This window comes from Carettochelys insculpta, chromosome 17, assembly GCF_033958435.1.
Source record: "Carettochelys insculpta isolate YL-2023 chromosome 17, ASM3395843v1, whole genome shotgun sequence".
NCBI lineage: Eukaryota > Metazoa > Chordata > Testudines > Carettochelyidae > Carettochelys > Carettochelys insculpta.
In genome coordinates this window covers 4,115,335-4,128,131 of record NC_134153.1, presented here as the reverse complement: position 1 = coordinate 4,128,131, position 12,797 = coordinate 4,115,335, and the positions used below count along the sequence as shown (strand labels likewise).

Below are 12,797 nucleotides of genomic sequence, written 5' to 3'. Positions count from 1 at the left end.
AGCTCCTGGGGTCTCACTGGGGTTCAGAGGCAGGATGGTGCCGAGCGCCCAGGATGCACCTTGGTGAGGGGGGGAACCCGCGTGGGGGCTTGGAGCAGCGGGGATGCGAACAGGTGACTGCGGGGGCACCGGCTGGAGCTGCTGCACCCCCCGGCCCTGCGGCCCCTGCCTTTCCACCGCCCGCCAGCAGAGGGCGGCGCGGCGCTGCGCTTCCCGCGGGGGCCGGCAGGCGGCGCTGCGGGCGGGCGCGTTTCCGCCCGGCGGGCTTTGAGTGGCGCACGCCGGCCGGGGCGCGCGGCGCGGGCCGGGGGGCTTTGGCCGCTGCACCGGGAAGATGGCGGATCGGCAGGAGGCGCTGAGGGAGTTCGTGGCCGTGACCGGCGCCGAGGAGGAGCGAGCCCGCTTCTTCCTGGAGTCGGCGGGCTGGGACCTGCAGGTAGCGCCGGGCCGCCGCGCTGTGCTCCCGGCAGGGAGGGGCTCGCCCGGGCCTCGCCTCGCCTCGCCTCCCCTCCCCGGTCCCCACCCTCCTGCGGAGCGACCGCCCGGCCCGGCCCGGCCCGGCCCGGCCCGGCCTCCCCTCTCCCCGCGGCGCCTGAGCCCGGGGGGCGAGCGGGCCAAGGCCGGGCCCTGCGGTGGCGGGAGGCCGGGCCGGGCCACCACCTCGAGCTGGTGCCCGTGCGGGCCACGGGCCTGGGCCTGGGCCTGGTCTCCCAGCGCCGCGCGCCCCGAGCCGGCCGGGCGCCTCCCTGCACCTGGTTGCCTCGCTTGAGACGCGGCTTCGCTTATTGGCCCCGAGCTCCTGCAGGAGCCGCGTCCCCTCCCGGCCCCGGGTGTCATTCAAACCCTCCGCGCCGCTGCCTCGCGCTGTTCAGCCGCGGCCCTCGGTGCTACCTGGGTGGGGACACTGAGGCACGGCAGTGGCGTGACTCGCCCAGGCTCACACTGTCCTGGAGCCCAGAGTCGTGACTCGCAGTGTTGCGCCCCAGCCTCTCTCCCCTGACTCCTGCCCTGTCCACCTTTTATCTGCACTGAAACGGCTGAGAGGCCACTGGTCATCGAGTGGAAGAAAAGGGTGACAAAGCACTTCCGTTTTGTAACCTGTTTAAGAAGTTGAGGCAACCTCTTACGTGGGTATGTGAGATTTACCGCTGAGTGTTGTGATTTTCACGTCTATATCAGAGAGGTAGCCCTGTTAATCTGTGTCTTTGAGAACAACACAAAGTCCTGTGGCACCTTACAGGCTAACAGACATTTTGGAGCATAAGCTTTCGTGGGCAAAGACCCTGCTTCATCCGTCTGATGAAGCGGGTCTTTGCCCAGGAAAGCTTATGCTCCAAAATATCTGTTAGTCTATAAGGTGTCACAGAACTTCTTGTTGTTCTCTGAGGTCAAAATAAGTATGATGACTCCAAAGAGGTTGCAGTTCTCTTGTATATATTAGGAACATTGAAAATTATTTTGATTATACTAATTTCAGCCATCTGAAACTATTTCAAGTTTTTTCAAAATGCATAATTCAGGTTGTGTATGGTATAGACTCCTGCATTTAGCTAGTCAGGTAGAGTGGAAAGCTCTGTATATGGTATCCACCCAGTCAGAAGTGGTGGAAATCAGTTACTGTTGGCACAGATTGAGCTGTGCTGTAAATGGAACTGTAAATGGTAAGAGAATGTGTGATCACCAGTTTGATAAATGCTTTTTTCAAAGCGAACTGACCTTCTGACCATATCTCCTTTAGCACATTTAATTAAAGGGTGGTGTATGCTTGGCAATTTACTGAAATAGCTATTCTATAATAAAGGTTTGCGTATAAGTCCCAATGAAAATTCTTCTACTGAGCAGTAAGACTGCTTCTTCATGTTTAGTTAAATCCACTTTAGAAGTAGAATCAGCTAAATTAGAAACAAGTACTTTTATTCTAAAATTGGGGTATCCCATGACACAAGGAATTTTTCAGTAAATTTCTGAGGGCGGGCAATTCTAATTTGGCTGTGAAAAAATGGAAGCTGTTAGATGAGCCATGTCTCTGCTACGATCCCTGAAGATGGAAATTATTTAATATAATTCCTTAGCGTGGGTGTGCTTTAAACAATTGGGTGTGAAAAATGTTCTAAGTAAATATAGTATTTTAATCCTTTTTATATGCACATGTAGTTCTTCCATTTTTCTGACTGTAATGATGTACAATGGTGATTGGTCTTATTCTGAAAAGTGGCTGTACTTCTGTCCTTTCAGATTGCTCTAGCTAGCTTCTATGAGGATGGAGGTGATGAAGATATTGTGACACTCCCTCAGCCAACTGCCAGCTCTGTGTCCAGAGGCACTGCACCCAGGTGAGAAGAAACTTTCCCAATTATACAGGTCTGTTCATTAAGCTCTTACACATGTGGGATTGGAAGTCACTTAGTGAAGTATTTATGCTGTGCCCAATGTTGCTGTATGACAGTTATCAGAGAAGAAATCCATGAGTTAAGTTCATCTTTATTTTATAAGTTTCATTGGTCTTTGTGAAAACTGCGGCAGTGTTAGATTCCCCTCGCTTGGATATGATTGCGCGTCTTTTGCAAAGAACTGTGTACAATAATTTTAGCACATTTCCAAAGAAAAATGGATTATTCTGTTTTACTTTATTCGTGGGCCAGAAAATCAGCAGATTGATTTAAACATTTTACTAATACGGATGAGTTCTCTACAACACTGTAATTCTCCATGATAGTTTGTTGTTCTGTACACTGCATTTCTGGTGATGTCAAGGCACTGTACAAGCCTGAATGATTTTGGCCTTACCCTATCCCTGTGAAATAGGATTTTGCCTCATTCTGTCCCCATTTTACAGATGAGGAAATCTGAAGAATGGAGTTATTGTTAGATTGTTTAGTGGTCTGTGTGAAATGAGTTTGATGGTCTAAATCCAGATTCTAGTGGGTAAGAGTCCACCTAGTCAAAAAAAAAAATCACAATTTCAGTTAACACTTAACAGAAGCACAAAAGATCAACAGACTTGTAATTGGAACTCCTTTCACCTTTAATAGCACCTCTCTAGAACAGGGCAGCATCAGATTATGCCATAACTGTTGTGCGGATAAATGTTTCTAAATCCAGTACGTTTGCAGGGAAACAATTAAAATTTTGTTATGTTTGTTGTGTTTGTGATTCTTTTTCAAGCATTGGATGTAAACCCATCAGGTATTTGTAGATATGAAGAGGAAAGGCTCAGATGCTTGGAGACTGATTCACCACTCTTACTCCAGCTTTACATCAACATGACTTGGTGTAGTGGAGTAATTAAACAACCCCTGGGGTGGAAGCGACTCAGATTAACTCGCTGTATAAGTGCAGACATTCTTCTACTCCATCTTTCTTCAATCCAGGTTCCATTTTTTTCTCTCATACAGAAACCTTCAGACCTTTCTTCATATATTATAAAGACACACAAGATGTGTGTGTATATATAAATATACATATTTGTGTGATCTCTTAGATGGGTGTAGACTCTGAGTGTATGTTGATGATTTTAGTTGAGGCTGAGGAGGCAGCTAATTGTAGGATATAGAGTACCTCTGAGCTTCCATTTGATCAGTATATAAAGGGTGTGTAATTACAGCAAGAACTAAGGTTCAATGGAAATAAATGCTATTTAACTCACACATAGTAGAGGACAGCAGAGCATAGCAGACGTTTTCCTGCTTGTATAGTTCATGTTACACATCTGAAGTATGTATCTCTGGGGGATGTGTGCTCATTTGGCTATCTTTTTACAGTGACCACCGCGTGACATCATTCAGAGACCTTGTTCATGCTCAAGAAGAAGATGATGAAGAAGAAGAAGGACAAAGGTCAGTCTCCAGTTAAATGTGAAAACCAACATGGGCTTTTGTCTTGTGAGAAAGCGTGGAACTCTGTGCAGAACCTGCTTTAATATGTTTTTAATCACTACTAAAGTGTCTCCAGTTTTCATGGTTTGAGTCTTACTCTGAAAGACTCGTCAATGAAAATGGTTTCTGCAAGGACAGGTTTAACTATGTAGAAATGCTCTGTACTGGATTGTGAGTTGCACTCTTGAGGGAGATGTTAAACTCCGTGGGGATCAGTACAGTTCTGATGTCCTTCTCCCCATTGTAAAGAGAAGTTGATTCCTGGGGGGCTTGCACAATGAGCCCAACACTCTCAGGTGTTTGCATGAGATGGAAATGCAATAGACCAAGGGAAGCTGAAGTTCCCCTTTTCACCTGGGTGTTTCTTTTGAGCATTGTTTAGGAAATGTTAGTGGGAAATTTCCTGCAGTGGCACCTACTATGACAGCTAATGAGGAGAGCTTTAAACTACTTTCAAAAGGGGCAGGTGACAGAAGCCCACAGGTATGCCTAAAACAGGCAGCCTTAGTAGAGAACAAAATGTGGGTGGGGAGTCGAGCAGGAATGGACAAATAGTAGGATCATGGGAGCAACAGGAGGGGTAGTGGTAGGGGAAGCTGCTCAATACCTTAGATGTCTGTATATACAAATGCAAGGAGTATGTGGAGTAAAGAGGAAGACATGGAACTATTAGTTTATAAGCTAATTTATGACTGAATTGGCATCACAGAGATTTGGTGGGATAGTGCGTTTGTGGCTTATTCAGGAAGGATAGGCCAGGAAAAGGGAGGATATATTGCTTTGTACCTCAGTGCATACTCTTGTTCTGAGGTCTGGCAGGAAAAGAGAGTTGGACTAGTTGAAAATCTCTGGCGGAAAATTAAAGGAAGGAAGAAATGAGTAGGGTCATGGTGTATTGTAAACCAACCACTCAGGAGGAAGAAGTGGATGAGCCATTTCTAGAACACACTGAGTACTGTAACTTCATGGCCATCTGTTGGAAAAATACTACAGTAGAACCCAAAGTGTCCAGTGAGTTTTTCAAATGTATTAGGGGACAATTTTTTGTCTCAAAAGGTGGAGGAAGTTGCCAATGGGACAGCCGTTTTAGATTTGATTCAAACTAGCAAGGAGAAGTGGGCTGAAATCTGAAGGCTCAAAGCAATTTGAGTGAAAGTGATCATGAAATGGTAGATTTAACGATATTCAGGAATGGGATGAGTGAGAGTTTTGCCTTAAAAAGCAGACAGTAGTCTACCAGTTCTGAGTTTGTATGATCCCAGAAGGAATTCAGGAAAACGGCTGTTTCTTAGAGAATATTAAGGGCTCAATAGAAAACCATCCTAATGCAAGGGAAAGGTAGGAGGTATAGTAAGGGTATGTCTACACTGCAAAGACAAACTTGCTGCACCAAGTTTCAGAGCCCAGTCAGTGGGCTTGGGCTGTAGGGATAAAAATAGCAGTGTGGGCATCCTGGTTTGGGCTGGAGCTCAGACTCTGAAACCTGCGTGTCAGACATTCTGGTACCAAGATAGCAAATGGGAGCTAGATTACATCACTATAAAATGAGTGCACAACTAGTTAAAAGACAGTATTCAAAAGAATAGTTGACTAGTTCCCTGCCTAACTGGGAGATCATATCTAGTGGGATCTACAGGGTCAGTCCTTGGTTTGGTATATCAATATTTTTCATTAATTACTTGGATAATGAAACGGTGAATCTGCTGATAAAGTTTGCAGAGGATGTCAAGTGGGGGGAGTGGTTGCCAGCACTTTGGAGGACATGATTAGAATTTAAAATGACCAGGATAAATTGGTCTGGGATCAACAAGATGAAATTTAATAAAGACAAGTGCAAAATACTTCACTTAGTAAAAGAAAAGCAAATGCGCAACTAAGAAATGGGAGATTACTGGTGAGGCAGCCGTACCATAAATTGAATAAGAGTCAACGATGTGGTGCAGTTGCTAAAAAGGTTAATATCACTCGAAGGTGAATTCACAGGAATGCTAAAAAAGCCAGAGGAGGTAATTGTCACCCTGTACTCAGCACTGGTGAGGCCATAGCTGCTGTATGGTAAACTCTTTCATATCTGCCTTTCTGTCATCAGGAACACGCAAATAACCGGCATTGTAATCATAAGTAAATTTTAGTAACGTTTTCCGCACGTACATTATAGTGAGAATAAATGCAAACAAATACAGCAACCACAGTATGTTTATAGTGTACAATACTGCTGTTGTTGGTAAATAAAGTATGCTGCACACATGTTTGTTTTTCTTAATATGCAATCTTGCTTTTCTTTAGGGTTATGCATTGCTAGGTATACCTCTCTAGTATCCAGAGTATTTGAATATCTGGCAACCTCCTGCCAGATATGAGTTTACTGTACTGTGTCCAGTTCTGAGCATTGCACTTTAGGAAAGATAGGGACAAATTGGAGAGAATCCAGGGAAGAGTAGCAAAATGAGGAAAGATTGTGCAAACCTGACCTATGAAATTAAAAAGCCAGGCATGTTTGGTCTTGAAAAAAGAAGACTGAGAAGGGACCTGCTAAGTCGTCCAGTATATTAAGGACTGCTACAAAGAATAAAGTGATTTGCTGTCTGTGTCCACTGCAGTTAGGACATGCATAGTCAATAGAAGTACCAGTGGCTATTGGCAAGGATGGTGTCCCTAGCCTCTCTTTGCCAGAAGCTGGGAATGGGCAATAGGGGATGGCTCACTTGATGGTGGCCTATTCTATTCCATACTTCTGGGACACCTGGCATGGGCAACTGTCAGAGGACAGGATACTGGGCTAGAGAGACCTTTGTTCTGATCCAGTATGTCCATTCTTCTGTTCTGAGAAGCAATCAATTTGATCTGCAGCAAAGGAGGTTTAGATTAGATATAAGGAAAAGATGTTTACTCTACAGATAGTTAAGTGCTGGAGTAGGTTACCAAAGAGGGAATTCCTGTTTTTGCAGGTCTTTGAGTGCATTAGAGAAACACCCTGTTAGGGATGGTCTATGTATGCTTTATTGTGCCTCAGCACAGGGCGCTGGACTGGATGGTCCTTCGAGGCCCTTTCCAGACTTACATTTTTATAATTTGATAAGTGGTTTACAGGTGACCTGTAAAGCACATTGAGTGAAGCCATACAGCATCCCTCTGAGGTGACCACATGTGTAAATGCTCTTGCTCATGGGTTAACTCTGGTGCAGATCAGTTCAGTTACATTAGTTTGTCATGTGCCTGGCAGTGGAAACTGGTAGTGCAGATAACCAGTCCCATTAGACTATGTTCTCTCCTTTCCCGCTCCCCTCATTTGTTGAAGTCGAGAGCTTGAAGGCTAGGAGAGGAGTTGTCAACTAGTGAATACATAACTTTTCAAACTTCGTTACTAAAGAAGCAGCTGAAGTATGGCAGAGACCTCATTTTGTGGTTTTCTGTTCATATGAATGACCACGATTGGCCACAGTGGAGGAACGCTTCCCAGTAAATTGTTTGATCATAGATGAGAAAGTGCAAGTGCAAAAACTGTGGCCAGCCACATCCTGAAACTGTCTTACCCTGTAACCTCATGGGGCTTCTCAAATCCCTGTTTTGGAAAATGATTTGTCCTGGTAACTGACCCCAAGTGTTTAGATAATGTATGTTTTCTGCTCAGGTTTTATGCTGGGGGCTCAGAGAGAAGTGGGCAGCAGATTGTTGGCCCTCCAAGGAAGAAAAGCCCCAATGAGCTGGTGGAAGATCTCTTCAAAGGGGCTAAGGAGCACGGAGCAGTGGCGGTCGATCGACTGGCTAAGAGCCCTGGCGAGAGCAGCAGCAAACCAAAAGTGAGGAATGATGAGGTCTTCCTTCCTTTCCTTAGTTAAATCTGTTTCTAATTGAGTTGATCTCCCTCCACCAGCCCAGTGGCAGCTGTTCGATATTGGTGAGTGCTGGGATTCTCTTGTGAGGACAGCTGTATCCAAACCCCTCCATTTGAGCTGACCTAGCACGTGTGCTGTAATGGCAAGAGAAACTAATTCAGGTGTCAGATGACTAACTGGCTAACCAGCTGACCACTGCTGCTTTGAGATGTGGTGTTTAGCTTATCATGTTGCTGGTCCAGTGAAGCCCATGTTTGCTGGTGGTGAGGTTTGTGAAGGGGGAGCAAAACTTTGTCCGGGTGCATATCAGCTTGTAATTTTTTTTCTGCCTGCCTGTGTCTTGTAGCCCTTTGCAGGGGGAGGGTATCGCCTTGGAGCTGCTCCGGAGGAGGAGTCGGCCTATGTGTCAGGAGAGAGGCGGCAGCAGTCTGGTCAGGATGTGAGTATCTCTTGCCCTTCAACTTTGCAAAGATCTTCCTTAGTGAATTATTTTGTTTAGCTGCAAAACATCTTTTCCTTCTTGATGAGCCCCGAGAAGGAAATGGAAGTGGAGGCTAAGGCGCAGTGAGCCTAGCGCTGATAAAGTCTTAGACCAGAGCTGCTCTTCGCTCCACATGGAGACTTAATGACTAATCGAGTGTTCTGTAGAGGTGCTCGCTGGTAACCTGGCAGCTTCTCATCAGCTTGAGGAACTTTTCTCAGCATCTGTAGCTGTGAATATAAAGCTCCTGAAAGGTGGTGTATAAAAAGTAGTAGAGATTGGCATTCCCTTTATCCCAGAGGGGAGACAACAGCAGTAGCAGTGTAGGCCTCTCTCCATTACCTCACCAGTGTGTTCCATGGCCAGCCTGGAGGGGCCACCTCTGGGGTGCGTGTGGCTCAGTCTCCCCCTCACATGCACTGTTTGCCTTTTTAACTGGCGCTGCCAAAGAGAGGGTGACCTGTGCTGATGGCTTTGTGTTGTGGAGTGACACCACCAAGCAGCCAGTGGATGTTATTTCTCTCTTGGCTGTGTTGGCTCTGAAGAGTCCCCATTGGGCACAATCCGCTGCTTGAAATAACCTGGATGGTTGGGCTTCTCATTTCAGTTGTTGCTCTGTCCTGTTAAGGCACTGCAGAGAAACTAACTTTTCTGGTTGGGATGGTTGCAGGTTCATATTGTACTGAAGCTCTGGAAGAGTGGATTCAGCCTTGACAATGGGGATCTGCGGAGCTACCAAGATCCATCCAATGCCCAGTTCCTGGAGTCTATCCGCAGAGGGTATGCAGAATGAAGGTTGGGAAAACCTCTGGTAGGGTTGCTTGAGAAGGAAGAGCCTATGTGCTATAAAATGCAGGATTTCATCTAGTCATTCCTCCAGATTTCTTAATGTGGTACCAATGAGTTGGGTAAAATACAGTGGTTGCCTTTCTATCAGGAGTTTAGCTGTGGAAGCAGTCCCAGTCCCATTTACCAGGTGTGAGACTCTGAGGATTAGCAGTGAGGGAATATTCTCTTCCATCTGTGAGATGTAGCTTCCTCAGAATTACAAAAGGCAGGTTATCCCAGATGCAGGCTAGTGAAAGAAATCTTTACTGTGTGTTTAAGCCTTAGGAAGGTGAGTTCTCAAATTCTGCTTAGCTGGTGAGATGGTGCTTTGATTCCTGGAGGGAAGATTTGTACAAGTTGAACCTTTCTGGTTCACCAATATCTGCAGTCCTGCTGGGCTACAGATATTACTAGATCAGAGAGCTGCAGGGGCTGGCTGGGAGTCCTACCAGCCCCTGCCACTGCTGGAAATGGGCCATCCACACCATCAGAAATTTTCACACAGTACGTGTAGTTTGCAATTTGAACATGCACATGTAACTTTATCCTGCTTTCACACACATGGAAGAGGTGGAAGGGCAGGTGGCTGGGAGGGGAGCTGATGGCCAGGTGGCCGGCTGGGGGTCTAGCAGTGGAGCTGGGCCTAGGGTAGGGGAGCCTGGAGGCTGTACAGGGAGCGTGGCCAGGAGGCTGGCAGTCCTTGGGGAAATCCCAGAGGGTGGCAACAGAGGGGCCAGAATTGACCATCTCTGGTCTAGCGAATTTCCTTGGTGCTAGACCAGGGAGGTCCAACCTGTCATAGCCTATGATAGGACTGGCATTTGTGGTGGCAATTCCCTGTATAGCATAAGGGTGCATGATGTTCAGTAAACTCTTCTGCCTGCCTGTCTCTCATGCATCCATTGGCAAGGGATGTGTACCATTTGGAGATGCTCTCCACCCATGTTTCAGGAGACAGCAGATTATCCCAGCTTTTCATGTATGGATTTATTTCGATGCACTTTCTTTTTTTTCTTTTTTTTTTTTCTTTGCTTCCAGGGAAGTCCCAGCCGAGCTCCGCAGGCTAGCACGTGGTGGACAAGTGAACTTGGATATGGAGGACCATCGTGATGAAGATTTTGTGAAATCCAAAGGTGCCTTCAGGGCTTTCACTGGAGAGGGGCAGAAACTGGGCAGGTGAGAAGATAGCAGATACCAAAGCAGTCCTGCTGCTACAGGCCCATCTGGGGTTACACATGTTCTTTCTTTGACACAATGTCAGTTGATTTGGCTGATTATTAGGATGGAGGAATAGGTGGCATTTTATAAGCAAGATTGAGCAGTATGTAATAGTGTCAGTGTTCTTAACAAATATGAAGGACTGACTCTCACGCCTTGCTCTTAGTTTCCTATAGTAAATTCTTGGGAACCAGTTGCAAAGCTGCACCAATGGGAGGTACAGAGTGTGATGCAGAGGTCAGAGCATAGGACTCCTAGCCAGGAATGTGAGTTTGATTCCCTGCTTTGACACAGACTGTGGCCTGGGTCAAATCATTTGCTGTATTTCCTCATATGTAAAAAGAGGACAACATGTTTACCCTGCAGAGTGCGATGGTACTGGGGTGACTGAAGAGTTAATGTCTGTAAATGCTGCATTAGTGCTAACTACTGTATGCCTGTGTACCCTGGTTAGCAGCTATAGTGAAGAGAACAATCTGAACTGAGGAGATGACAGTAACAGAGGCCATGAGTTGGTGCCAGGAAGCACTGGCATGTCTAATAGGATCTGGATTAGAAGGCATTGGAGGATGCATAATCTGTTGCCTCAGAGATTGGATGAGGGTCTGATGTGTCACCAGCTGGGTCCTGAATTCCTGTTTCCAGTGCTCATAGGGTTGCATGTGTACCTCTTGAGTAGGAATCCTGACTCGTGACCCAGAACTGCGTGGTTTGTAAAACCTGACCCTGTTTTCCTCTTCTCAGCACTGCCCCCCAGGTGATGGGCACCAGCTCTCCAGCACAGCAGGCAGAAAACGAAGCCAAAGCCAGTTCTGCTATCACCATTGATGAGTCAGAGCCCACCACCAACATCCAAATCCGGCTCGCTGATGGCGGGCGGTTGGTCCAGAAATTTAACCACAGCCACAGGTACAAGGGCAACTGGAAACAAAGGTTACTAACTGGGAAGGCCTGAATGATGCTGCGAACTGTACACAGCCGGAAGAGATGTTAAAATCCTGGCTAGCCCACTAAAGGCAGCTCTGGGGATCCTTCTGTATAGGTGAATAGGACCAGAACTACTGTGGGGCTTTAAAGCCATTGATAAATCTCGGTAGGATAGGATTTGTTTTTTCTAGCTCTTGAACTGGTGTTGAACTGGTGATCTCTGATCAAACACGTGAGTGTTATCAGGATAACTGTCTGTAGTGCCAACTAAACTATCCCAGGGTCTTTGGACATCTTCAGATAATTAAGGAAGTTGGCTCAGTTGACTTCTAACCCTAACTACAAACTTGTTTGCTTAGCCATGCTTCTCCCTGCAGAGAGCTTGAGATAGAAGGTTCCACCTTAAATCAGGTTCTTCTCCTTTATAAGAACTGAAGGAGCAAAATTAATTCCCTAAAGCCCATCATTCGGAAGGATTAAGCACATGCCTTTCATGCCCAAGTCCTGCTCTGCCAAGCATTCGTGGAGAACGCAACTGGTCACCCCTACTTCCTTCAGCTCCTATAGGAGAATTGAATCCTCCTCTGCTCAGACACGGGAGACTAGAAGACAGATCTCTTTTCTAGGCCCCCTTGTTATCCACAGTGGCATCCTGTCACTTGCAGGTAATCTGCCATGTGCTTCATTGTGCTCTTCACATATGCAGAGTGCTACTATCCTGCCTATAGAGTACAAGACACCTTTCATCCTGAGAGCCTATCAGAGCATTTTACAAACTGTGTGCAGGAACATCTTAATTCACTTAGGTGTCCACCAGCCACCAACAGGTATTAATTTGTGAGAACAGCCACCAAAGATTGCATGTATTTAAGGCAGGAAAGAATAACCAGTTGTAATCACAGCTTATGGTCAAAGGCTTTAAGTTCACTTATCGGTGGAAAGTGGTTTCATTTGTTACATCAGAGGATTTCTGTTTCTGTTCAGATGTTAAACAGAATAGAAAATATTATCTCTAAAAGTAACTTAAATGTGAAATTGGTTCCACGTGGCCTCTGCTGTTTGCCGGCAATGTTGATGCTATGGTGTTGGCAGGAGCTGACATTTTCAGGAGGGTTTGTCTGTTTCCCACATGTTTATGCAGTAAATGAGATAACAGGGTCACCTTTGTGTGTTTGATCCCCTTGGACAGCATCCGTGACATCCGACTCTTCATAGTAGATGCCCGGCCAGCGATGGCTGCTACCAGCTTTGTCCTCATGACCACCTTCCCGAATAAAGAGCTGTCTGACGAGGACCAAACCCTGAAGGAAGCCAACCTGCTCAATGCTGTGATCGTCCAGCGGTTCATATAATGGAACCCACCACTCCTCACACATCTGCCTGCTGCGCGCATGTGTCGTTTCGTCCTGTGTGCGCACCTGTGCCATGCAGCAGCGTCACATCTACCTGTAGCTCGGGGTTCTTAGCTCCTGGTTGGACTTTCTCTCTTTAGTTGCATTTCCCGTGGTTTTGTGATGATCAGTGGACTTCAAAATAAATAAACGAAACAAATCCGTTTTGAAAGGGGCTGTTGTGCCAGAAATTCTCCCGCTGGCGTTCTCACCGTTGCTTATGGCTCCTGTTACTGACTTA

General features: G+C 46.4%; 1 protein-coding gene across 1 annotated transcript; it reads left to right on the top strand.

The window, feature by feature from the left end:
- Nucleotides 1–322: 322 nt before the first annotated feature.
- NSFL1C (NSFL1 cofactor) lies at nt 323–12,744 on the top strand. The gene is made up of 9 exons (XM_075012101.1): nt 323–436; nt 2,236–2,333; nt 3,762–3,836; nt 7,507–7,675; nt 8,058–8,150; nt 8,863–8,972; nt 10,059–10,196; nt 10,983–11,147; nt 12,355–12,744. The coding sequence occupies exons 1-9, from the start codon at nt 335–337 to the stop codon at nt 12,515–12,517; spliced, it is 1,113 nt and encodes a 370-aa protein (XP_074868202.1). The 5' UTR covers nt 323–334; the 3' UTR covers nt 12,518–12,744.
- The last annotated feature ends 53 nt before the right edge of the window (nt 12,745–12,797 follow it).